Source organism: Leucopleurus acutus, assembly GCF_964270905.1.
Source record: "Leucopleurus acutus genome assembly, chromosome: 6".
Lineage (NCBI taxonomy): Eukaryota > Metazoa > Chordata > Mammalia > Artiodactyla > Delphinidae > Leucopleurus > Leucopleurus acutus.
In genome coordinates this window covers 48,781,660-48,807,313 of record NC_139149.1, presented here as the reverse complement: position 1 = coordinate 48,807,313, position 25,654 = coordinate 48,781,660, and the positions used below count along the sequence as shown (strand labels likewise).

Here is a 25,654-nt window from a genome sequence, read left to right as displayed (position 1 = left end):
CTTTAGCATACAATAAATATTTTCAGGAGATTGTGAAAAATGTAACTTTTTTACATCCTCATATGAAGTGGTCTCCCTTTGCTACTCTTTACATCATCCTGTTTATTGTCTTCACAGCACTAATTACAATGTATTATGTTGTGTTTATTTGTTTACTTTCTGTTTCCCCTACCAGAAAATAAATTCCATGAGGATAGGTCTTATTTTTTTACCATATCCCCAGCACCTGGCACATAGCAGGTTTTCAATAAATACATATTAAATGAAAAACAGAGAAGTTCATAAAATAAGTTATATGTTATCAAGTATTAAATGCTGTTGTTGTTCACATCTCCTTGTTCCTCCTTCCCTTCCAAGAAAAAGTCCTCTGAATAATGAAGAGATTTCAATTGTAAAGCTATTTACAACAGGGGTTGGCAAACTATAAGCCACGGGTCAAATCTAGCCAACTGCCTGTTTTAGCAAATAATGTTTTACTAGGACATAGCCTCACTCATCCCTTTACGAGGTGTCTGTGGCTACTTTTACACTATAACAGCAGGGTTGAGTAGTTGCAACAGACTGGATGGCTTATAAAGCCTAAAATATTTACTATCTGGTCTACAAAATAGGCCACTCTACTCTTAACTATTTATATTTATACAATGCCTGATATCTAATCATATATATTCCAAAGATTATAAGAAATAAATGTTGAAAGTAAGTTTTTACCTTATTGTAATTTTTGGCTAATTCCAACATCTCTTTTACCACTGATTCATTGTGTTTACAGTGTTCACTGTAGTCCTGAAGTGTCAAACCTTCCATCCAACTCTTCTTATGCAAATTTAACAACATCTAAAAAATATAGAGAAAAATTAATTATTTTCCTGTATTGAGAAAATTTCCTTTATTTGTCTTGAGAAACAACTTTACAAACAACTTTTGGAATTAATGAATTTAAGTTTAATTTTATTAATTTAAATAAACTCTAATAAGTATCCTTCTAAATTTATATTAATAAAATCTAAGGAATACTCCAACTCATGGCCTTTGCATTTGCTGTCCCTTTGCCTCAAAGGCTATTTTTCTTATCTTTCTATGGCTTACACTTCTCACTTCCTTAGATATAGCTGCCATTCCTCACCACTATATAATAAAGCCACCCCATACTATCTAAACATCTTTCTTTCCTTAACTTGCTTTATTATTTTTATAACACTATAAACAGCTGAAATTTTTGTTTTCTTGTTTAGTGCATTTCTCTCCCATTAAAGAGAAATCAAGGCAAGGACTCTGCTCTGTTTATTTCAAGATTACCAAGGTCTAGATTCTAGAATCTAGATCATAATCTAATCATAGCAAATACTAAATAAGCATATGTTGAATGAATGAAACTACTATGTTACACACAGGATTTCTAATAGTTCATATAGCCCTGCTCTCAAATGCCGAGATAAGGAGGTAAATACCTCCATTTACTGAATGACTGTGTCAATCTTTCTGAGTTCCTGTTTACATAGCTATGAACTGAAGGCTTGTATTAGATAATCTTTAAATTTTCTTCAAATTCTAATATTCCATCTATAATTTAAAATTTTTGAACTTCTTTATACCAGAATGAAAAGTCGTAAAACTGGGAAGGAAATCACAGATCCACTTTGCAATCACATCAGCAAACTGGGATCAGACCCTATTAGTAGTGATCATGGAACGAAACACTTTAGTTCATTATTTCTCAAACTGGACTCCTAATTCTGAATACATATTCTTCGAAGTTCATAAGTTTTCAAGTTCAGAGTCTTAAGACAGTTTTTCTTAAAAGTCCTACTCTATAATGTCCTTCAGTTGAGGATAATCATTGAATAAGAAGAGTTTTCTAAACGATTGATAAAATTATGCAATGTGAAAAAAAAAACGGTACCTACAGAATGACTACTGTTCTTTTGCTATGAGAACCAGTATACTTTAAGTGAGATCCACAAGCTATGAGGATCTAAAGACATAGTCGGAAGTGTATGAGTTTAGTTTAGAACAATTATCTGTTTAGAGGTTTGCAGCTAAAAGTGGTATAAAGTTTTCCTTATGCTGGAGAATAAGCTGCATGTCAAAATCACCTATGAGAATTTTCAAGACACAAAAGATCCATATTCCTCCATGCCCCTCCTAGGGCCCACGGAAGCAAGAGTAGTTTGGAAAAAAACTGGAAAACTCCTGCACATGCAACCCGAATTTCTTGGATTGCTTCCCATCTTCGCCAGTGACAGTGTTTTAGAAAATACATCCTCAGGAAATTTTGGTGCAGCTGCAACTACCTATGCTATAAAGCTACCTATAATTAAGTGTTGAGAATTGGATTTTTCTACACTTCAGAAGTAAACAAAGAAAGTTCCCACAGAGCAGGAGAATAATTCTACCATGCCTGGACAAAGATTGGATTGGGCCCCTCAGGTAACACTTGGAGTTAAGTATACAGGTTGGTGAGATAAGAGTAAAGGCAGGGCTTTGAGTATCAAGAAAGCACCTGAACTGAGCTATACTAGGAACATAAACAAAATATTAATTAATTTATGTAAGTATTTATATGTGTGTTTTTTATACCAAGGATGGTGGCTAAGTTTATGGGGTACCATAAAGGAAAAAAAGAAAAAGAAAATTTGATGTAATTAGATGGATATTTCCAAATAGTTGGGTGTCAGACTGATAAAATATTTATATATCTGAATGAATTTTTCAGTTTATGTCTGAGTGGTACCCTTTTATCCCACAGCCTGTACCTATTCTACATAAAATTAAAATAAGTGTTGAAAATGTACTTCAAGCTATCAACTAAATCTACCACAGGTGATATGAACTTTGGGACAAAAGCAAGCAGAAGGAAGAACTATGGCTCTGTGTCTCCCCTCAGGTCAAGGAAGAACTGGTCCCCTGCAGCCCCTCACTCAAAGTCATGCTCAAGCACCTAGGACCTTTGAGTGAGTTTACTGGTGGCTTTGAACTTTTAAAACAATTGTTTATCAAACTTCAGAAAATCTTATACAGCACATTCTGCCCACAATATATAAATAAGACTGAAAATGGAGATGATCTGGTTGAAAGAGGGTGTAGTATGGAGAGCCCTCTAACTCCACTCCCATACACCATCACTAGAATCCCTTCTAGGGTGACTTTGTGGGGAACACTTTCAACTAGTAAGAAAGGTCTTGTTTACTACTGATTACTTATGTTTGGACTTCAGCGTGCATGTAGAAATCAAAACTTAGGGGCTGTCAATAGTACTCATGTTCTTTCAAATTTTTTAAGTCTTTCTCAGAGAGAAATACAAGAAGCTTATTTGGAGGATGACTAATTGTAATAATAAAGAAAAAAAGCAGTTCAGATTGTAATTTCAAAAAGCAGTAGGCAGACTTAAATATTTCCAATTAGTTGAAAGAAAAACTGTTCTTGAGATAATCCTAAAACAGCAGAAACTAAAGAATGCTAATCTACCAAGACGCTAGGTAATTTTTAAAGTCATCAAATTTGATTACTATAAAAAGGTATAAAAATTTAGATCTAAATATCTGAAAACCCTTAAAATGCATTTCCCTTTTGACTCACCTTTAGTTTATCCTAAGTAACCATGGTACTTTTTTAAAAAGCACTACACAATTACAATCTAATTTATTCCTTTCAAATCTGGAAAGCTATTTATTTAGCAATTTAGTAACAAAAGGCCATTTTATTGGAGAAGATAAATTAATCAGAAAAATCGCAGAACTAGAAGAAAGATTTTTATAATTTATCATAAAACCAAACTGGAATGTTTGTTTCCTACTTCCTCTCCTGTTTTAGCGCCTACCAATAAGGTAAAATGTCTCTCAATTTGTCCAATAAAATATTCCTTTATTTTATGCTACAGTTCATCAGGAATGAAAAAATATTTGAACGCATCAATGAAAGAGGTCAACAATTTAAATTCAAATATACCAGGTAATAGTTTAAATTGTTTGAAATAGATTTTTTTCCGCCTCTAAGATAAAAATTTAAGCTTACCTTCTGTTCCAGTTCATTTTTCCGATAGTTAATAGTAATGGAGTAATAATGTCTGTTTAGTCCATGAATTAACGCCTATATAGATAAATGATTAGAAGGACAAATTAGTATTTTTCATCTAATAAAATAAATACAACTGTTTTAAACTGTTGACATATCCTGTAGACAATACCTTTACCATCTTCTAAAAATAGCTTTTTATCCTAAGTAAATATTAAACTTTTTTTCTCAGCTACGAGTTTAGAAGTGAGGTTTAGAGGTACAGGGCACACATTCTTTAAAACATGACATAGAGCCGCACAAATTCAACAGTTTTAGTAGTCTTGCTCAGAGTCAGAGATATGATTTGACCTCATCATAATCTAACCTATAATTATTCATAATTTATAAATAATACATAATTTATTAAGTCTGATTTTATAATTATCTACATAGGGGGCTCTTTCTTATTTCAAAAGAAAAGCCTAAAAAGACATAATAATATAATTATTCCTTCACCCACAACATTAATCTGGAGTTTCCATTTTTCTTAATTCAGTTCTAACATATTAAAAATAACTGTGTCTGGGCTTCCCCAGTGGCGCAGTGGTTGAGGGTCCGCCTGCCGATGCAGGGGACACAGGTTTGTGCCCCGGTCTGGGAGGATCCCACATGCCGCAGAGCGGCTGGGCCCATGAGCCATGGCCGCTGAGCCTGCGCATCCGGAGCCTGTGCTCCGCAACGGGAGAGGCCACAACAGTGAGAGGTCTGCATACCGCAAAAAATAAAATAAAATAAAAAAATAACTGTGTCTGCATATGTCTCCAAATTAACGAAATGGAGTTTGTTTTTTAGTGGGTCCAGTCTCAGGCAACCTCACTAAGCAGAAATTTTTCCACTGTACTTGATCACCAAGACAAACACTCAAATCATCATAAAAACTGAAGCTAATGGCATGGCTTTATTAAGAAACAATAATCCTGCATGTGCTGTAATCCATTCACAGCTGCACAAATGTCTAACTCTAGCTACAGAGGTTCAAATGAGGTCCAGAACAGTTTCTGTGGACCCCTCTGTCAGCCTTCTAAGACATTAAAGTACAGAAATACACCCTGGACATATCTTCAAGTATAAAAACAAAAAGGGCTTTGGGGTTAACTCTCAGGAATCTAAAGATAAAGCTAACTAAAACAACCACCACACTAATAACTGGATTTTTACAATGTAGTCTTAAGGTGTTGAGGTAGAAGAAGGGGTGGAAAGGAAACATTTGATGAGCACCTGCACCTGCTTTACACAATAAGTCTTCTAATCTTCACAACAACCCAGTAAGGTAGGCTGGTTCCATTTGTATTTTGACAGATGAGGAAATAAGACACAAATCTCAATTTGTCCTAGTTTATACCTAATAAAATGCAAAGCTGGGATTTGAACCCAAGTTTTTCTGACTCCAAAGCCCATGTTTTTTTCTATCATACTATGCTACAATGTATCTTAGGAAATTCTTAAATTAAGTCTTTGTACTTCAGGGATCAGAATGAAAACAAAGCATAGTCTTATTTTTAAACTTTGCTAGCAAAAATCGCCCCACCAAATACTAACCCGTTTTAGGTATGTACTATAACAATCCATTCTTTTTAGTTTAGTTTTGTTTTTGTTTTTTTTGTGTGTGTGGTACACGGGCCTCTCACTGCTGTTGCCTCTCCTGTTGCGGAGCACAGGCCCCACGGCCATGGCTCACGGGCCTAGCTGCTCCGCGGCATGTGGGATCTTCCCGGATTGGGGAACGAACCCGTGTCCCCTGCATCGGCAGGCGGACTCTCAACCACTGCGCCACCAGGGAAGCCCAACAATCCATTCTTATATTCCTAACATCTGCTATAATAAAATGGTTGCTATATGAAATTAAAGTACTAGGAGTATCTATTAAATCCTTATTCATTTCAATAATAATCAGGAATAGTGAATTAAATTTCAGTGCCTAGATATGCTGTACTGTGCGAATCAAAAAGTGGAGCTAATCAGTGCCTCCCTTAATCTGTACTCACCTTTATGCAAATTAGGAAGTGCATCCTCTGGGTGGAAGAATTAGAAAAAGGTGCCCAGTGCTCCAAGCAAACTCAGCCTGGCTGGAGAGCAAAGTTTAGGCTAGATTTCAGGTGCCAACTGCCCTCTCATCCAATCACCTTTATGCAGTGCTTCAACTATATAATTCTATATAGTGGCCATAAAGCTAATAACAGGTATGGCCAAGAGATACAGAAGTCAGACAAATGGGCACACAGATACGTCCACATTTTGGAGATTAACTGTACTGCTGAAATATACAGTTTGGAACTTGAAGGCACTACCTACTTGATTTTCAATTACATTATTTAGATGAAAGTAGTACAACTAACAGGCAGCATGAAAGATTAGCAGGGACAATAATAAAACAAATATAAATTTAAATCAAATGATATCTTCAAGCCATTTCCCAATTTCACTTACTCACTTGCTGTGTGCCCCCAAGTACATTCATCCCAAATCATAGGTAAACTGGCCATGTACAGTCCTCCTTCCATATAAACCCAAAGGCACAGGCTCTTTTATTTAGCTCAGTGAAAAACAAATTCTCTCAAATTCCCCATTCTAGTTGACATTGAATTACAAGTTGTGACAGCATACACCAAATACAAGATTAGCTTTACCAAGGGGGAGACTAGCCTTTTGACAGGGTCAAATTGCAAATTAAACATAACATACTAGCAAATGCCATAGTATGTCAGGCAGACAAAGAAGTTACATAATCAGGAAATTTCTCAAAACATCAATACTTAACTTTTAAATTTACACCTAACAAACATATGATGAATTTAGGAAAATTTAGGCAATTCTTCATTAAAACAGGATATTGTCCTGAAGCTCATTCATTAATTATTTGAAATCTGCAACAGTTTCTCATAGAAGCACTGTTAAAAAGCATGGTTCTATTCTATAGTGTTTATATTGTGGGCTAAATAATATTTCAGTGACTGACCTGGGAAGCTAGCCACCTTTTAGAGCACTGTTTCTGGGACAATACTTTTTGGAATTACTAACAGGACTTAGCTTATTTGCTTCTTGGATATCCTGACCCTTGTTTTCTTTGCTCAAAGGCTGCCAACCTTTCAAAGTAGGAAGTTCTTCCTAGGTTGGTACTATCAGTCTAAGATGCTATTTATTTTAGACAAAGAGAGGTTTGGAGGAGGAACTAGACAAAGCAGAGTTTTGAGATCCCACTGATTAACTTCCAGGTTATTTCTATGTTTCTTTAAGCTAATCTTTAGAGTAGAGCTTTATAATTTTGTTGGTATGACAAATTCAAAGAAAAGCGCACAAATAATCATTACGGTGAAATAATACTTCACTGGCATTGTCCAGACTACTGAGAAGAGGTTAGAAGTTATAACTCCATTTGCTCACTGCTGTGGAAAAGCAGGCATATTATAAAATACACAGCTTATGAACTATGTAATAACCTATTTATAGGTTCTTGATAGGTTAAAAAAGTTTCATGCTCTTAAAAAAGGCATATTTACTTAGATCTAAAGATATATGTTTGCCTTAAATTATTTTACATTGATAAACTGAAAATGTGGTACTAAATATAATCCAGTAAATCATACTTTAAAATGAATCTTTCTTTATATAAATATAATAGTTCTGGAAAGAAACAAAACATGTGCTTTTTTCCCTTTAGGGTGGAGAACTGGGTCACAAATGGCAAAAGAAGACAAGAATTTTTGCTAAATACCTTTTCATACCTTTTGAATTTTGAGCTGTATATATACATTATCTATGCCAAAATTAATGAATTAATGAAACTTCCAAATATAGTATAAAAGAATGAGGAGCTCTGGTTATGTACTAGTTCCTACAGTAACTCAGTGGATAAGCTAGGCAAATCACAAACTTGCTGGGCCTCAGTTTCCTCACCTACAAAATCATCACAATGGTTCCTTCTAGTACAACTATTTTATAACTGTTTAACAACTACCGAAAACAATGTTTTTCAAATAGTCTAACTGTGTTAGACAATGCAGTTGTACTCAGGGCTACACTTAGAGGGCTACACTACATTATACACTAGTATAATGCATCTATGCATCAACAGCTACTAAATTTCCATTCAGTTGACAACCAGTCTTCATATACACTGTGGCCCTTAAGCATCTGAAATGTTGTTGAACAATTTTTAGTGGAATAGTTTTACATTTTTAGTTACTAAAATGAATGCTTGCTAACTCTCAATTCTATACATTTGACAATAATGGTCAAATGTTCCAAGAACAAAATAATACAAAGTCACATATATTAATAGAAAAGTCTACAGTACAGGCATTATACTCTTCCCTCTCTATCAGGATTATTAATGACCTCTCATTTAAAACATGAAAGTTCACATAAACTTTGTCTATTAGCTTTGTCTTGTGGCAGATACTTCAACATTGCTATTAGTGCTTTAAAAATAACATTTTCTAAGAGCAATATATGTTTCATTGTAGAAAGTTTAAGAAATATAGAGAAGGAAAAACAAGAAAAAAAATTCAATAACCCTACAACCTAAAGGTAATCAATACTAATATCATATTGTAAATATATAGGCACAGTTTATAAAATATATATTTTCAAAAAGGAGAACTTGCATATGTGATTTTATAATCTTTTTCTTAACATATTTTGAACTTTCCTCAATATATTAAATAGTAGTCTACAGTATAACCCTAATATTTCCCCGCCTACTTTAAGTATGATAGTAAAAAAAAAATCAGTGTTAGAAAAGCATTAGTAACCACCCACATGAGTGCTGATGGTACCTGTTAGGTTCCTATTCCTACCAGTAATAAGCTGGTTTAGGAATAAGATCCCTCTAAATACAAACTAACTTTCCTTCAAAATAAAAGGCACGGCCTTTCTGAAAGGCTTCTGATCCCTGAGGTAAAGATTCTGCTAACACATCTTAAAACTCTATTATGAATACACCATTCACTTCAAGTTCTTCTGGGATGCTTTCTTTCTAGCTTGTCTTAGAAAACTAAGAAATTGTTTTAAGGTGTGCCTTTGTTCCATCACTTTTTGGCTTGATCCCATTTGAGTGTTTCAGTATTGGAATTGTCTCAAAACTGTAAAGCACCCAGATAGATGTTTTCCTGATGGACGCTATAAAAACTGTGAAATAAATATATATACATTTTAATTGGAAGCCAAAACAAACTAAAATGAAATGGAAAACAATGACGCTGTAGCTGTTATATACACAGGTCCTTTTAACTTTGGTTTGGAACCTGCTTCATAAGGTTCACCTTAAATTACAGACTATAAGGTAAAAATACAAACTGGACTGATGTAGAAACAGATTTTAATTATTTAATTAACTCAAATTTTAAGGTTAAAAACCAGTGTTTAAATTTAAAAGATGAAATCTGCAACAGGTGGCTGTTGACTTGCAATTAGTATAAACTTCTGGCAGAAACACACCATGCAGTAATCACAATGATCTTAGACTGTGAGATGCTACTTAACAAAAAAAATAATATTTGCAAAAAAATAATGAAGCAGTATGATGCTATGGGGGTTATAAGAAAGGTCATTATCACAGGCTAAACAGGTCCAATAATATATTCTCTTGGAACATGCAAGTATGGGCTTGTCTGTACCCAATCAAAAACACTAGTAGCTTATTTCATCATACTCACTATACTTTGCAGTTTTCCCTGGCTTCTAAGTAATTTTTTCAAAAGGAACACACCTCAATCCTTTGAAAGAACTTTTTCACTTTGATGAAGATTTCAGATGAGTGACTGCTGAAAAAGTAAGCATCTAAAAGTATAAAGTTATCAAAGTATAACCAAGCTTAGTTTAACTGTCAAAGCCACAACTCCCCAGAGACAATCATATGACAGAGCAAGGTTTCAGAAGGGGAGCAGCAATAGCTACTATAATGTCTCTGTCCTATGTGTTCTATTTAACCAAACACGGTATTTCTGTCCTTTTAATTAATCTTCAGAGAAGCAATTAACTATATAGACACAGGTTGTGGTGCATTTAAAAACACATTTAAAATAATTTTTGCAGACAATAAAGATCTGTGTAAAAACAATGAAGCATGTGGATGATACAAAGAAAACATTAATCACTCAGGAGGATATTAAGTGTCTGAATAACTGTAATAATGGTGGTTGACATCACTAGAAAGAACAAGATATAAACTCTAATCAAAAGAAATATGTAGTCGTGTTTTATATGATTTGTTTTAAAAGTAGGGATTAAGGCAAAAAAAGAAAAAGGTAAAAATATTTAAGTACTATTTAGGAACTGCTTCTGGGGACCTCTTAAAGTATACAATAATTTACCATTATTTACTACTATAAGAAATGTCTACTAACCAAACCAATAATGATACCATGATACCTAACGCACTCCACCTAAAACCCCTATCAGTCCTTTACTACAGTGTTAACCGTGCAAAGCTGTAAGGTACTCTCAAGATTAAGGCTCTACTATGCCCCCCAAAAGGGTGTCCTCAAACTATGTTAGGAAAGTTTAAAGACTTCACTGAAAGCAGACTCATATGTGAGCAAATCTAACTTTTGCAACACTATTTCCATAATCTCCTTTTAAAGCACAAGAAAAATTAATTGCAAAACAAATTAAAATGCTAAGTACTGGATCTTAAAATGGTCATTTATAACAGGCTTTTAAAATGTAAAACAGTTTTAACACATTATCAAATACAGGTATTACCTGGATAGATGGCTTGTTTAGGTGACCCAGATTTGAGGTTGTTTGTCTTGGTTCATGTCCTAAGACCATCATATTAGCATTGATCAATCTGAAGGCATCGATAACAACCTGTAAAAACAAGGTGTCAGGTCATCTCTTTTTTAAAAAGCAAGTGATGGTGCCAAGCAACACTGGACAAGGCATGATCAACTTGCATCTGTTTCTGGCCTATTTCCAGAAAATCATTTAATTATAATATTAATAAAAAAGAACCTCCTGCTGACTGCACCATCAGCACACCACCCTCTATCTTGTAATGTAAGGTGACACCAATTATTGCAATTTTCATGAAGCAGTAAAGGAAAATATTAACTTTGCATCTTTATTATTGAAATACGTCATTACTAAACTTAGACCAAACAGCCTTCATTGGTGCGCATATGTCTGTCACCTAAATTTTACCTAATCAAAATGAATGACAAAGAGAAACTAAAACTGAAAGTGAGCACAAGCTAAGGGACCACATCTAAAGCCCAGCCCTGTCACATCAATTATACTACCACAGTACTTGAAATGACAACAAAATTACAACCAGCAAGGCACTTGCTCCACGTATTCTCTTCTAGTCAGATACCTTTTACTTCTTGTGACTATAAAAGACTTTGTACCTTGTCTGATGGCCTTAAATGTCCAAGCCACTGTCAAGAATACAAGGCACAATACAAGAAAACCAAGGTCATCCATGCTTTAAGCCAGGAACATGGTATAGAATGATATAGCCCTAAGTTCATAGTAAAGAAATAACAATAGGTATCCTCTTTTTCCTAGGTGTACTCAATATTTCTGTAGAGAAACACTTCAAATTCTTACATGATACAAATCATCTTTTAGCTCATATATTAAGAGATTGAACAAGAATCACATACTATCCGAATGCTTTTCTCTGTTCATTATCATGGATTTGAAAGAACTTGTTAAAGCTTTTAAATGTTGTTAAGTTTTATGTAAAGAACTGGGGATCTTAAGACAGATGCCTCTTCCAGGGAATGTAAATCAATTACCTAGAGAATAAACTCAATACATTCTTCACATAAAAATATCTTAAAGCAGGGTAATACAGTTATTTCTAGATTTGCCTTTAAAAGTGCTAAACAACTGAGACTTATCAATGTTTTAAAATCTATTGTCTACTAGACTGTTTCTCATTTGTATAATTATAGTTTGAGGATACTAAGGGATTAAAAAAAAGTTATTTCCAAAATAAACCAACTGGAATCTAATCAAGTCTGAAAAATCTATAGTAAGTATTACTAAATGCTATATGCTAAAGAATAAGATTTAAAGAAAGAAAGAAAGGAAAAATCACCCTTTCTAAAAAGCTGCCATGAAGGGTCAACGGTACTAATGAATACAAACTTACACCAAAGCACTATGACAAGTGACTCAATCTAAGGCCTCCATCTACTCTGGCAATTCCCCCCCCCCCCACCGCCCCAAAACTTTGAATTTTGCTTTTATTTCTAACAGTTTGAATTTCCCCAAAGATTCCTCTTGCCTTAAAATAAAACCAAGTATCCCCAGAACATGCATGATTTAGTAGTTTGTGAAAACTTTTTTCTTTTTATACAGTAACTGTAATCCAGACTTAACTTTCACAATTATGTATAAATAAATATGGCCTAGGTTTATACCTCTTGCTTATACTTAAACTTTTTTCTAATCATTTTCATAAAGTAATAAGTACTACTATCATGCTTTAATCAGATATTATCATAAATATTTTCAAACAATTGTTTAAAAACATATAGAAGTAAAATTTTCTACTAAAAAGCACATAAAAATAAGATAAAATGTAGGCTAAAGAAGGGAAAAGAGACCATTTTGATAGACAGATGTACAACTTAAATAAATACAAAATTAAGAATTGCTTCCCTAACCAATAGCAGTAAATATTTAAGAGCAAAGCATCATTTTGGTCCAGTTGTTTTTAGAATACTTGGATTCCATTTAAAGATTTCTGTATCATTTGTAGAAAAAGAACACTTCTACAAAACTATGAAAATTCTACAATATATCACAAAATATCTTTTTTATACTGAATGCTTCTAAACTAGAACAGGAGACCAGCTATTTTACACACAAAAAAAATCTCTGTAATATTTCTCTGGAATACTATAAACAGGTGTGAAACTTCATAAAAGGGAAATAAAAATACCAGCTAAAGAGATATCATGATCAATTAAAAACAGTCTGAAATTTAGAATTTTAATTCTATTTAAAATTAAGAGAAAAATTCAAGAATTTAATATACTGTTCAACTAGTAAGTGATGGCCTAAATGAAATGAAATGTTTAGAATGACGATTTCTGAGTAGCAATATGAAAGCCAATAGAAAATGAACACTTTACACCAAGATTAAAGGAATTTGCTGCCATCACTATAGCAACTGTCTTAAGGAAACTAACATGTTCAACAACCTGCAGACCAAAATTAGATTTAGTACACAATAAAAATATAAATATGGCAATATAGTCTACATTTTAATTTCTGTACAATTTTATAATTGCTTTTTGTGCTGTGAGAATAAGTGGGTTTCTCCTTTAGAGCAACCTATCAAAATAGACTCCTTAATGTCCAGTGCACTAATGAGCAATGGGTGAAGAAGGTGTTAATTATGCCATAGTAAGATTCAAGAAAAAGCCTTGGTGAGCACTTGGAGGTGTGTATAGGCTGAAGGCGTTTCTCCATGTTTATGTATTTACAGCATGATGCAACAGAATGACAGCAAAGTGGTCACTCCATGGATGAGAACAGAAATCTTAGATACAATAGACTGAACAAAGAACCCCCAAGGATTAATTAAGTTATGGGAGGGGGGCAGGGGAAAAATTCATTTTTGGGGGCTATATGAATTTTCTAAATGGTTTGTTTTAAAGTATATATACATTAAACCAGTTCAGCTTATGTCTTATAAGGTTATAAATCCAAAAAGTAATTTAGCCAAAAAACTTTGCACAAAAACTACCCCTTAATATGTACTAACAAAAACTTCCAAGCTAAAGTATGACAAATATTTTCAGGAATATGAAGCTAGACTTTTATAATTCCTTTCCATGCTGCAGTCCTACGCACCACATTGAATCTCCATTCACCGGCCTGACCATTTAATTTTTTCTGGTACAAGTGCCTTGAGACTTTTCAGAGGTCACTGCAACAGTAGACAGCTTATAACAAAACCATTAGCAGTTTGGCTAGCTTAGGGAAACCTCTTACTTTCCTTTTTTGTTTATTATCACTGCATGAATCTGCAGCATATGATAGTTTATAATTTCTCAGGCTTGTTAAATTCATGTTAAAGGTCTGTTTTCTTGTTGAATAAATTTTGTTCATATAATGCTGCCTATTTCATACACTCAGTCTTTAATAGCACCTTTGGTCTATGCGCAACTCACAGATCAAAACAGAGGACTAAAATAGGGGTTGATGATGCTATTTACATGTGTGATTCCTGCTGTCTTCTTGTTAGTAGCTTTAATATAATAGAAGACCTTGTCTGTTTTGTAATTAACACATCTTTACTGGAGAGATATTTGGAAGTGATTGCTGTGAATATACTGGTTAGTAAAATAAACACAATCACACACCACTTTCTGTTATCAGACAAATTTGTGAATTGTACACATTATACCCCAGATCAACAAACTGTGATATAACAGCCAAGTAGAAGACACATATTTATATAACCCTTTATTTTTCTGAAAATATGTATTCACTCTGACCTTGCAAATATAATTAGCTTGTGGGATGTGCAGATTTCAGTACCATGGTTGCTTTACTAATTGCAACTCTTGGAAATAGATACTAAATATTTGGAAGCTGCCAACACAAAATAAAAACTGCATCTTTTTTGTACATCTGTCTTAGCTTATAAAAGCAAAATAGTTTTAAAAACAATACTGTGTTCCACATTTATTCCAAGCACACCCAAGGGTCAAAGACCTATCATTTCATTTCATTTTAACAACGAATCTGGTTTAGGACACAAAACTGTAATTATTTTCAAATTCAGTTTAATCCATAATTTTTTGGCTTCTTTCATGAGTATGGTACAGTTTATCCAATATGCTATTTATTTTTAAATTCATGTTTTCATATCAACTGCTAGGTCACTGAAAGACTAGACTAAATTTCTAAAGCACCAATGTATGGTTCCCAATTTTTACATTCAAAGGAGACTAATTTTTAAGTAAAGCTTGTAAAATTAATTTAATTCAAAGGTGTTTGAAAGAAAAATACACAAGCACTTCTGTAAGTAGATACTGTACTTCATAATTTATCTCCCTCCCCACCCCCCTCTCCTTTTTTGTTTAACAGTAGCTGCCTTTGGCATTCCCAGCTGCCCTTATATTGAAGTCAATGACTATGGGAAGTGTTTATATATAAAATGAGCTGGAAGAAAAAAAGCTTGAAAAAAAAATTCAGACCTCAAAATCAATGTCAAACATCAAGAAAAGAAAAGAGTTACAATTCAGTGACCAGTTAGGTTACATATTTAAACACATATAAACCCACCACCATAAATAAGTCTCTAAATGACTATAAAAATGCTAGGTGTGGAAATCAAATACCCTTTATCACCTAGAAATGACCTGTTATCAACTGCTTAGGTTGTTTCTAGATTCTTTAAAAATTAAGGGTGCATGTGACCTGGGAAGTACTGCTGGGGTTTGTGACCAGTTCGTTACTTCTGCTGCCGTGCACTGCCAGGCATCTATAAGAGAAAAACATCTTATGTCTCTTGTAAGCCCACGGCATAAAAAATTCAAAGAAATCTTACTTTTTATGCCATTTCCAATGAAAAGCACTAAGAACTAAAACTGACTCATGCCAAATGCATATCACTGAATTGCTGTGATTTCTTAGTCTCAACTTTGCAACATGGAAATTATTTATAAAATGTCAATTTTAGCTCTGGAAAAGAAATTCCTATGTGTATGTACATTTTCTTTCTTCATCCTTGGAGAATTGCTTATTGTAGCTAGAGATCTGTAGTACAACTTCAATATATTGGGAGAAAAGGGGATGGAGTATAACTAGCATAACGTACTTTTTTTGACAAGTGAAGACATGCATCAAAATGCAAACAGTAAAGCCACCGTTTTGGATATATATACTTTAATAAAAACAAATCGATCTCTAAAAACTAGTATGGTGAAAGGTAATTAAACATTTTTAGATTCATGAAACTTTCTAAAAAGAATATAGTTATGTCATAAAATAAATTTAGCAAAATTTTTACAGTGTATGCATGTACTCAGTATGGTATAGGTATTTAAATGCTTAAGACACTCTGCAGTCAGAAGCCTGCCTAAGTTAGAATTCTGGTTCTAACACTTGCTAGTTATTGAGCTAAGATAACTGTTATTTACCTTCTCAATGTCTCCATTGGCTCATGAATGACACCATTTAATGATAAGATTAAATGAAATAATATGTGTGTACCTACCACTATAGTTCTCAGTGTTTTTAACTATGGTGCTCATGGACTTGCCTAGCTCAGATCTCCTTTCAATAGAACCTACTGTAGAGAGCATAGCTGACTCACAAACTCCAGATGCTACACTTTTGGATCCTCTGGGGGTTCACCCCAGGTCAAACCTCCCTTGGGCTACTCCCAGCCAATGTCTGAGCACAGCAGGGGTACTACAAACCTAGCCATTCCTGCCAAATAAGGGCTTCTTCTAAAGGACAACTGTCTCAAGGACTCCCCAACAGCCTGGCTGAAACTTTCTTAGGAACATGCTGCAGTCTGACGCTCTTCCTACCCAATCCTACTTTCTCTTTCTCCTTCCACACGGTCAGACAGATTGAATCCCATTTTGGCGTTTGCTTCTTGTAGCACTCAACCTGACCAGTAAACTAAGCAGAATACTGCTACTGCAATACAATGTTAAAGTTAGAAAAAAGCCACCCTCAAAATCAAATCAGAATTATAAATTTGGTATCCACAGACATTTGGCATATGAAAATACCAACAGGAAATTAGGGAGAGACGTTTAAAGACATATTTCCCTACGAAAATTCCTAAATAAAGAAAAAATGTAACAGCTATACTGAATATTATCTCTTTAAAAAAATGACAATATGCCTAGAATTTTGATACTCCTCTATGATAGGTATTTCTAGAATTATAGGTGATGAATAAACAGTGAACTTAAAAACTGAACTCTTCAGGGACTATTAATGAGCTACAAGATACTAGCATCTCTGGGTCACTGGTCAGATAACCAACTCAGAATACCAATCCTATCTGGTGGCTACTCTGTCAGCCAACATAAAATGAGCAAGTGACTTCAGATTCCCCTCTAGTAGACAAATGAAAGCAACACAATTGGTATGCTTATTGACAGTCCCACATAAAGTAAAGGAATAAAAGGCTCTAGAGATTAAGGGCTAGGGCTCACCCATGTTAGAAAGGCAGTAAGGAGGGGATAAGGGAAATAAAAGACTTAACATACATTTCTTGTGCTTTAACATCACCTTCAAAGAAAAATACAAATATATCCTTCAGACTGCCATCTCTCAAAAAATATAGTCCTTTTTGTAGGAAAAATATGCAAAGGTCAATTACTTTGCTATGTTATCACTTTTACATATTTTTATTGGGCTTGTTAAAATATCATATAGAAATTATATTGTCTAATACTCAACAATCAAGAGGTAGGTATTAATATTCTCAATTTATGGATAAGGAAACTGAGGTTCTGAGGACTTGAATACATTAAATGAGATGACAACCAGGTAAGTGATACCACTATCATTTGTACATACACAGCATGCCAAAGCCAGTACTCTTCATCACCAAGCTATTTGATGTAACAGTTATCCTAACACAAATGCAAGAAAAGATCACTCTTAGATTCAGTTACTTCACAGCAAGGTTTGTGTCTTATTCACCACTGAATATCCATTCCCCAGCAGAGTACCTGGGGCACCTAATATGGTGCAGAATAAATATCTATTAAAATGAAAAGCTCCAAGAAAGCATTTTTGGTTATGTTTTTTGGGGGGTTTTTTGGGCCACACTGCGCTGCATATGGGATCTTAGTTCCCTGACCAGGGATCTAACCCACACCCCCTGCAGTGGAAGCACGGAGTCTTAACCTCTAGGCAGCCAGTGAAGTCCCTTTGGTTACCGTTTTATATAAAGTTTTACCACTGAATGCCCCCACAAATTCATTATCTATAAAAATCTAATCACTAGCTTTACAAAATATATACTTCCCATTTCCTTACCACCGCTCAGTTTTGAATTCATGAAACACTCAAACATCACAAAGCACTGACTTGTGTTTAATTAGGAATAAAAACTGTATACAGAAAAGCTATTTGGCATGTAAAAAGTGGCAGTGGGCATCTACTGAAAAGCTTACTACTAGTCTAAGAATAATTACTGATTATTAGAATAATAATTAACTATGACTTAGAAGAAAATTCACCACCATAATCAATTCTACCCTCTTCAGGAAATTAGTGATAACAACAGACTAAATCCGCCAAAACTAAGTCCCAGGCCCAGAAACATCCTCACAATTAACAAGGGTTAATGTCAAATCATTTGAATATGATCTTAAACAATTAATATACATGGGCTACGCAAAGGCCTTTTATACAAAGTCATAGTTTCCATTTTCCGGTACAACATTGGCATTAAGGACAGGGAGTAGATCTTACTCTCCTGTGTGTCCACTGTATGCCTGGCACACAGTAATGATCAATAAATGTCTGTTGAATGAATGACCAGGGATCGTTAGATTGGGGAAAGAAAAGCATTCAAGAGGCAAAAGAGTCAATAAATAATATTCTTATAGATAATGGGACATTGTTTTAAAGGTTTTCCTATATCTTTACAGAAACAGCTGAATTCAAACTAATTTGAAGCAGATGTCTATCACTCAAATGCATAGCAATTACTAAACAATAATAAATTAGCTCAGAAATTATATTACTAATACAGAAGCTCTAAATTAAAAGAACAAAACTAAGAACTGTTAGTTCTATATCAGATTTATGCTTCTTAGAATTTTAAACATAAAACTGGCTTTAAAATTCTTAGCTGACAATTTCTGATTTATCAGCTAAATTAATGTTATAATTTAAGACTATTAAGTCTATCAGGAATAGTACATGCACATTAGCACCTAAAATATTTTCTTAGACATCCTCACAGATTGTCTAAGAGTGTTATAAAACTTCAAATTGATACTAGGAGTAAAAAACAGGACACAAACAAAAGATAATATAGTAACTAACCTTGTTCCAAGAGTTGGATGAGTATGCTCACAGAGCTATATTAGGAATGGAAATAGAATTTTTATGTGTCCTATTTTCTATTTTTCTCTTTCAGTCTGAAAAACTAGGCAAAGGAAAGGTATGTGTATATATACAATTTGAGATAAGAATTATTCAGCCCTAATTAACCTTTATGGGATACTGATCAACAGAAAATCTTATGAATGACAGCTATTCTAAATATCTTTCACTACCTTTGGAAGACAAATGACATGATAAACTTGAACTCTAACTCTGATTACACAAGGCTCGGATTCATCAAGGTTAATGTCTATGAACAAACTGGCTCACTGACCTTGTCAATCTCATGTTTCACTCATTTAATAAGTGATCACCGCTAATGTATACAAATTACTTAACCTCACAAAATTAGTTGCAGTTTTCTTATATGCTAAAAGTCTGAATTGGTAACAGCTAGCTGACCACTGAAACATTCATTCCTGATTTTACCTTATATACATTTATTTAAAAAAAACTACTTTTTGCAGACACTGCACCAATTCCAAGATATGGAAACATTTCTCCCTTAAAAGAAGCTCCAATCTTGTGAGAGAGACAACACACAGACAGGTGAATGAAACACAAAATGGTTTTAATCACATCAATCATTTCAAAGGCCAGAATTTTAAAGTAATATATTCATTTTGTTTTTCATCAGCATGCCCCAGAGAAATATGTTGGAAAAACACTAAGTGCTCAATAAAAAAATCAGCTGAATCAGAAGAGTGTTCCTAAATTAGTCTGAACATACAAAATATAAACGGGAAAGTTTTCATTTCTTTTGTAATTATTACCTTCATCTTCCTAAAGTGAGCAAGTTAGTAATTAATTTATAGACTTGTTCTTAACAACATTTTCAGAAATGCTCACGTTCTATTTTTTTAAATATGCTAGTTGTTTTTCCTATTAAGTATCAATTATTTTAATCTTCAGAATAATAAAGTGATATTTATTGCACACCTTCTATATGCATGTGCACTGTAATGATTACATATATCACTTTATAATATTCATAATATAATACTATGAGATAGTTACTAAAATTCCTGTTTAATAGATGAGAAAACTGAAGCTCAAGATTAGGTAAGTTGCTCAAGGTCATGCTATAAAGAAGAGATAAAAATTGGATTCTAATACAGGCCTGATCCCAAAGCCTGTGCTCTTTACTTTATGCCCAGCCTTTATGGTATATAATTTTTAATAGCAATAAGAAAATGCTAAAACAAAACTATTAGTGGAGTAGTTTAAAATTGTCACCATCTTAAAACTTTCGAATACAAAATTTCTTGGATAAGTAAAATATTTTCCCCCTTACCTTGAAAAAGACATGACCTTCTAGATATCTGAAAATAAAAGGTAAGCTCCTATAACATACATTCCCTAATTCTTTCCTCCTATATTTTGTAGTTACTCTTCAGAGCCCTACCTTTTCTGTAAAACGCTGATTAAAAGACAACAATAACAGAGTGATGTCCTTAAAATTCAGTCCAAACTTCATTTACTTTATGCAGTCTACACTGATTTCTGCCTACTTTTAATCTGCATTTACTATGTTTGCTATACAAGTACTATTTTATTGCATATTGACACATAAAAGGTTCTAAATAAGTATTTGTTGAATCATTTGTCACTAGCAACCAATTTAATACTTAGTTACAGAAACAAAGCAGTACCAGTATAATTTGTATTATATCAGTATGCAGTGTAGGATTACCAGCACATAACTAGCAGAATGTTATCTGGCTCACTAGTGACACTAAATGTATATGACTTATCTTCTCAAAAAGACTAAGACCATTTTTTATTTAATTTGTATCCCCATTAGCATACAGGCATATCAGCTGTACTTAAGAAATACCTGATGATGAGTTGATCTGAAACTAAACACCACATTTTCAGAAGCCCATTGAGTATTTCCAATCAAAGTAAATAAAAAATCTTCAAGAAAGTCCAGCCAGTGTGAAGATTTATTTGAGATAAAGGGGTTTTAGTGATTGTATTTTCAAAATAGAGAACAGACACAAAGATTGTTTGGAGTTAGCAGGTAACATGTGAACATTTTACTGACAGGAATCCTGACAAGAAAATTAGTTCTCAAAAGTAGTCATGGTTGTAGGCTAGTTTTATGACTTTGCACAAAGTGACTGTTCTTTTTGCCTTAATGAAGAAGTATAGTCATATTACAAGTTGAATTTACTTCTAAATTTGTTGCTGGATTAAGTCCAGCTGTAGGCTGAATATACAAGATAACAAAACATTAAGCAAGAGGTTGCCACCATACCACTTGAGAACTGAAGTTTAAAATATTTTAATACGTGTTTTCTTTACAAGTAAACTAAAACAGAATCTTAAAAACTATTTCACTGGTAAGTTTTGAGTGGAGCTCGCTGGTAATTTCTATAAGCTTACACTCCATTTAAATTACAAATGTTATTATCATTGATTTTTCGCCTGTATCATTTTTAAACATTTCCAAGATTATGTGATATACAGAGTGATATGGACTCTTTATCATATAGTACATTTTATTTTTTATGTTGGTCTCAATGTTTGGTCCTAGGGATGTCACAAAAGCTGACAGACATGAGTCTGTCTAAACTGTTTTTAATTAATAGAAAAATACTATATGAGAAAATCAATTAATATATAATATCTACTAAAAATAGTACACAGAACTCTCGAGAACTCTGAGAAACTGCAGCTCCTTCCTCTTGACTTATGTTGAAGGGAATGATATCTAAACACGTAAATTAAGAGAAGGCCCTGCAATGAGTATGGTACTCATTTTCCATTCCTGAGTTATTCTAATTACATTGTTCATAACTGTCTAATATTAAAGAGCCAGTAAACAGCTTGAGTTCTGAAATTTTATAGACCTAGATTTGTATCCTTGTTCTGCTGCTTAATACACAATAGTATGATTTTGGGCAAAGTAATCTTTTTGACCCTAAATTTTTATACCCTTTCATTGACAAATGGAATAATAGAACCTATTTCCAGAATTATCAAAAAGAATAAATGAGACAAGTTCAAATGATTATTGCCGTAATACCTGGCACGTAGCAATAATTCCATAAAGATAAAGTCAAGTCACTATAAAAGGAAATCAACCAGTTTGAATCAATTGAGATTACAAAGAAAGAATCCATTTTTACCTAATCACTCAAAAAAACAGAGATAATACTGGGACTTAGAAAAATGAAAATACAAAAATATACAGGAAAGAGCTATTAAAAGAACAGACACCCACTTAAATCCTTTATATATAGATTGTCATTTAACTCTTGATCTAATCATTGCCTTGCTAAATATTTTGACAGCTTTGATAAATCATGTGCAGGGAAGGGGAAGGGAGAGTCCTATGTTATTCTTCATTTTCTTGTAAGTTTATATTCTTAAGTGTAATGATTTAACTAGAACACTCTGGCCATGGACTTACTAACATCTAATTTAATTCAGTTTTGAGACACTGAGAGAACTATAAATTATAACCAAACTCAGACACCTTATAAATGAAGTTACATTATTGACCAAAAAATGGATCCTTATTTGAGGTGATATAATTGTATGAATCTCGTTAGGTACAAGTGATGCGAATCATCAGTGATAGATGCTTATACTAAATTTTTTCCAAATAATTTTTTTCATGACATATAAAACTAGACAGCGATACATGTAATTTCCTAAAGTAATTTTTGATATATATTTTTAAATACTACACTTTACCACATGACAACAGAGTCATGTGATGCAAGTATATTTTTTAATGAAATGCATTCTTTGAATCATGGTTAATTAGAAACAAACAATGCAAACTCCACAGTTATATAATACCTAAACCAGGTTTGGAAACTAAAACTGCCATTTAAAATACTATAAACAAGATAACCAAAACACATATTCATTTATTTACATTCTATTTTGAAAATGCTTTCTTTCATTGTATTTAAGTTTATATTTTCCTTTTCAAAGCAGCCACCATCACATGAGTTAAGTATCCTAAAAAAATCACACTAAAACTACAAAACAGAATTCCAATTATGTTTAAAACTAAGCTTCAATTATTAGTAGTATATATTGTGGCATGGGAATTTAATCAGATAATTCTATTATATTTCTAAAATAATAATTATTACTTAAATGAGTTACTTATGGGTTACTTTTTTATAAGGTATCTTAATTATCAGAGAATTAAACTTAAATATTATACTGTACTTTAATTCATAAAACTAACAAATGTCAAAGATTTTCAACTCCTTTTATCTATATCAGTTAAATAACAATACACTTAGTAAAAAAGAAAGTAAATAAATTGAAATATAGTTATATAGCAAGCCTCAGAAGTTATCCATTCAGAACTGCCTAGTATTATCAGTTTCTATTATTATTGTTTTTGTGGCTAGTTTCTACCTCTAAAAAGCTAAATCACATCTAATAGGATCATGATTTAGAAAAGACCTCAATTTTTATTCATCACAATAATATAATGTCAGAAAGTGTTCAAATTCATGACAGATAAAAACTCCATGTTTAAACAGCCATATTTAGTTTGTCTGAGCTGGTGAGCAGATGTAAATGTAATCTGCAATACTATCAAACTCCAGGTCTGATAAGCTAATATTTATTTTTAAGTGCTCCAAAAATTATTTGTAAAAGCTCCATAAAAAGGATTCCATAAATGTACTGTGATTGTATTTTAGCAATTATTCTACACTACAATGGACGTACATGCTCAAACAAGACACCTCAGCAGTATTTTAAAGCAGTAACCACCTAGCCAATTTCTGTATGTTCTGTAGTTTTTCTAATCCACTCTCCCTGTGGTTGAGCAAAATCGAATTGCCTCTCACATTTGCAGACAGCTCTGTGAAGGTGATAATAGAGCTGCTCCCTGCTGTCATGAGGCAGGAAATAGGAAAATGGCATATGGGGCTAGAAAGAAAGAAAGAAAAAAAAAAAAAGAAAGAAAAAAAGAAAAAAAAGAAGGAAAAAAGAACTAAACATGAACAAAAGATTTCAACAAAGAACAACTATAACCCAATATGCTTTGCAAGTTAATCTCTTTTCAGAATCATTTAGCATATCTAATCATTCATCTGTGTCCTCACTCCAAAAATGCAAACGGTTGATACCAAATGTTTGGGTCAAGTTTTCACTGTCTAAAATATTTGGAACCTACAACTGCAGAATATGTCCTGCACAATGTCTGCAAACAGAGCTCTTTAGATTTTTTAAATGTGCCAATCCCAAATTCACCATTTTAAAATAAAAGAAGGTATAGCAATGTTTATTAAAATATCTATAAAATGTGTATAGAAGGCTTTCAGTATGATTAACATTCCTAAATCTATGAAATAAAAATTAAAGATAAACATTTATAATTAGACTAATTAAAGTAGAAACAAATCTCTAAATAGGTAAATTGCTAATGATAATACCAAGACACATTTATTAACTGGTACAGTTTTTTGTTTGGTTGGTATTTTTGTGTAATTAAGAATCATGCTTTAAACAAAATAGATTTTTATGTGATGTATCTGTAAATAGAATGTGGCAGGAGATGCTAATAAAGATAGAATCCACTCTACCTTTCCTTTTACACTCTGAATGGGATCCACAACCACTGCCACAGCTCTTTCCGACAAGGCTTCAAAGCTCTGCTGAGTGTTGATATCCACACCAGAAAGCCAACAACCAAAGCCAGGGTGACTGTGATACCAACCAACAACCATCTCAGGCCTGAAACAAAGAGGGCATTCAGCCGTTCAGAACAGAATAAGTAATACATTTATGATAGAAAAGAAACAACACACTAACAGGGTATAAATTAAGAAGACATGAAAAACACACAGGTGTGAAAAAGCACCATTAGAAACACTGAAATCATACACCATATTATCCAGAAAACATGGAAATGAAAAAGTGTGACAAAGGAGTGCTATCATTAAGAGATGCACATTAGCAGTGGTAGATAAGGCTTTCAGTTTTTCACCTTGTTACCACACTTTCTCAGAGCCAGTTTTTACCCTTTCAGCATTCAAGTAAATATCTACTCTTTAACTCCTTAGCTCTGGGAGTTGGATTTTCCAGGCAGAGTACATTTTTAACAATGGACACCAGGATCCACTGTTGTGAAAGGATTAAATATCAATTAAACCAGCAGTAGAACTAGGAACTCAGTCAAAAACCAATTTGCACTGTTCTGCTCAGCTGCTGAGCCTTTTGCTAACATTAATTTTGAAGTTTTTTCCACAGTAGAAGAATTTGAGCAAGAGAATGACAACTACTGAGAGATTTAATCTGGGGTAAAAAACTTGAACAATATTTGGATTGTACCTTCCCTGTCTTTAAAACTCAATATGACTACAAATATAATTAAATATTTAGAATTTTATTTAGCTGCAACTCTCAAATTTTGGAACATACAAGCTCTTTCAATTATAAGTGACTAGAGAGTAACTCCATATGCTAAACGGTGGGAAGCTACAGTCCAAATTTACTATGTAACAGTTGAGAATTTTAACATGAGGCAGTTTCCTAACTGGCAAATTTCTATGATTCTAGA

At 33.3% G+C, this 25,654-nt stretch overlaps 1 protein-coding gene across 1 annotated transcript in view; it reads right to left on the bottom strand.

The window, feature by feature from the left end:
- PSMD14 (proteasome 26S subunit, non-ATPase 14) overlaps nt 1-25,654 on the bottom strand; it is a 95,608-nt gene that overhangs the window by 12,506 nt on the left and 57,448 nt on the right. The window contains exons 7-10 of the mRNA XM_082841791.1: nt 24,678-24,828; nt 10,759-10,866; nt 4,015-4,089; nt 712-837 (exon numbers count right to left, since the gene is read on the bottom strand). Of these exons, the coding sequence (XP_082697917.1) occupies nt 712-837; nt 4,015-4,089; nt 10,759-10,866; nt 24,678-24,828 (460 nt within the window). The remainder of the gene's footprint in view (nt 1-711; nt 838-4,014; nt 4,090-10,758; nt 10,867-24,677; nt 24,829-25,654) is intronic.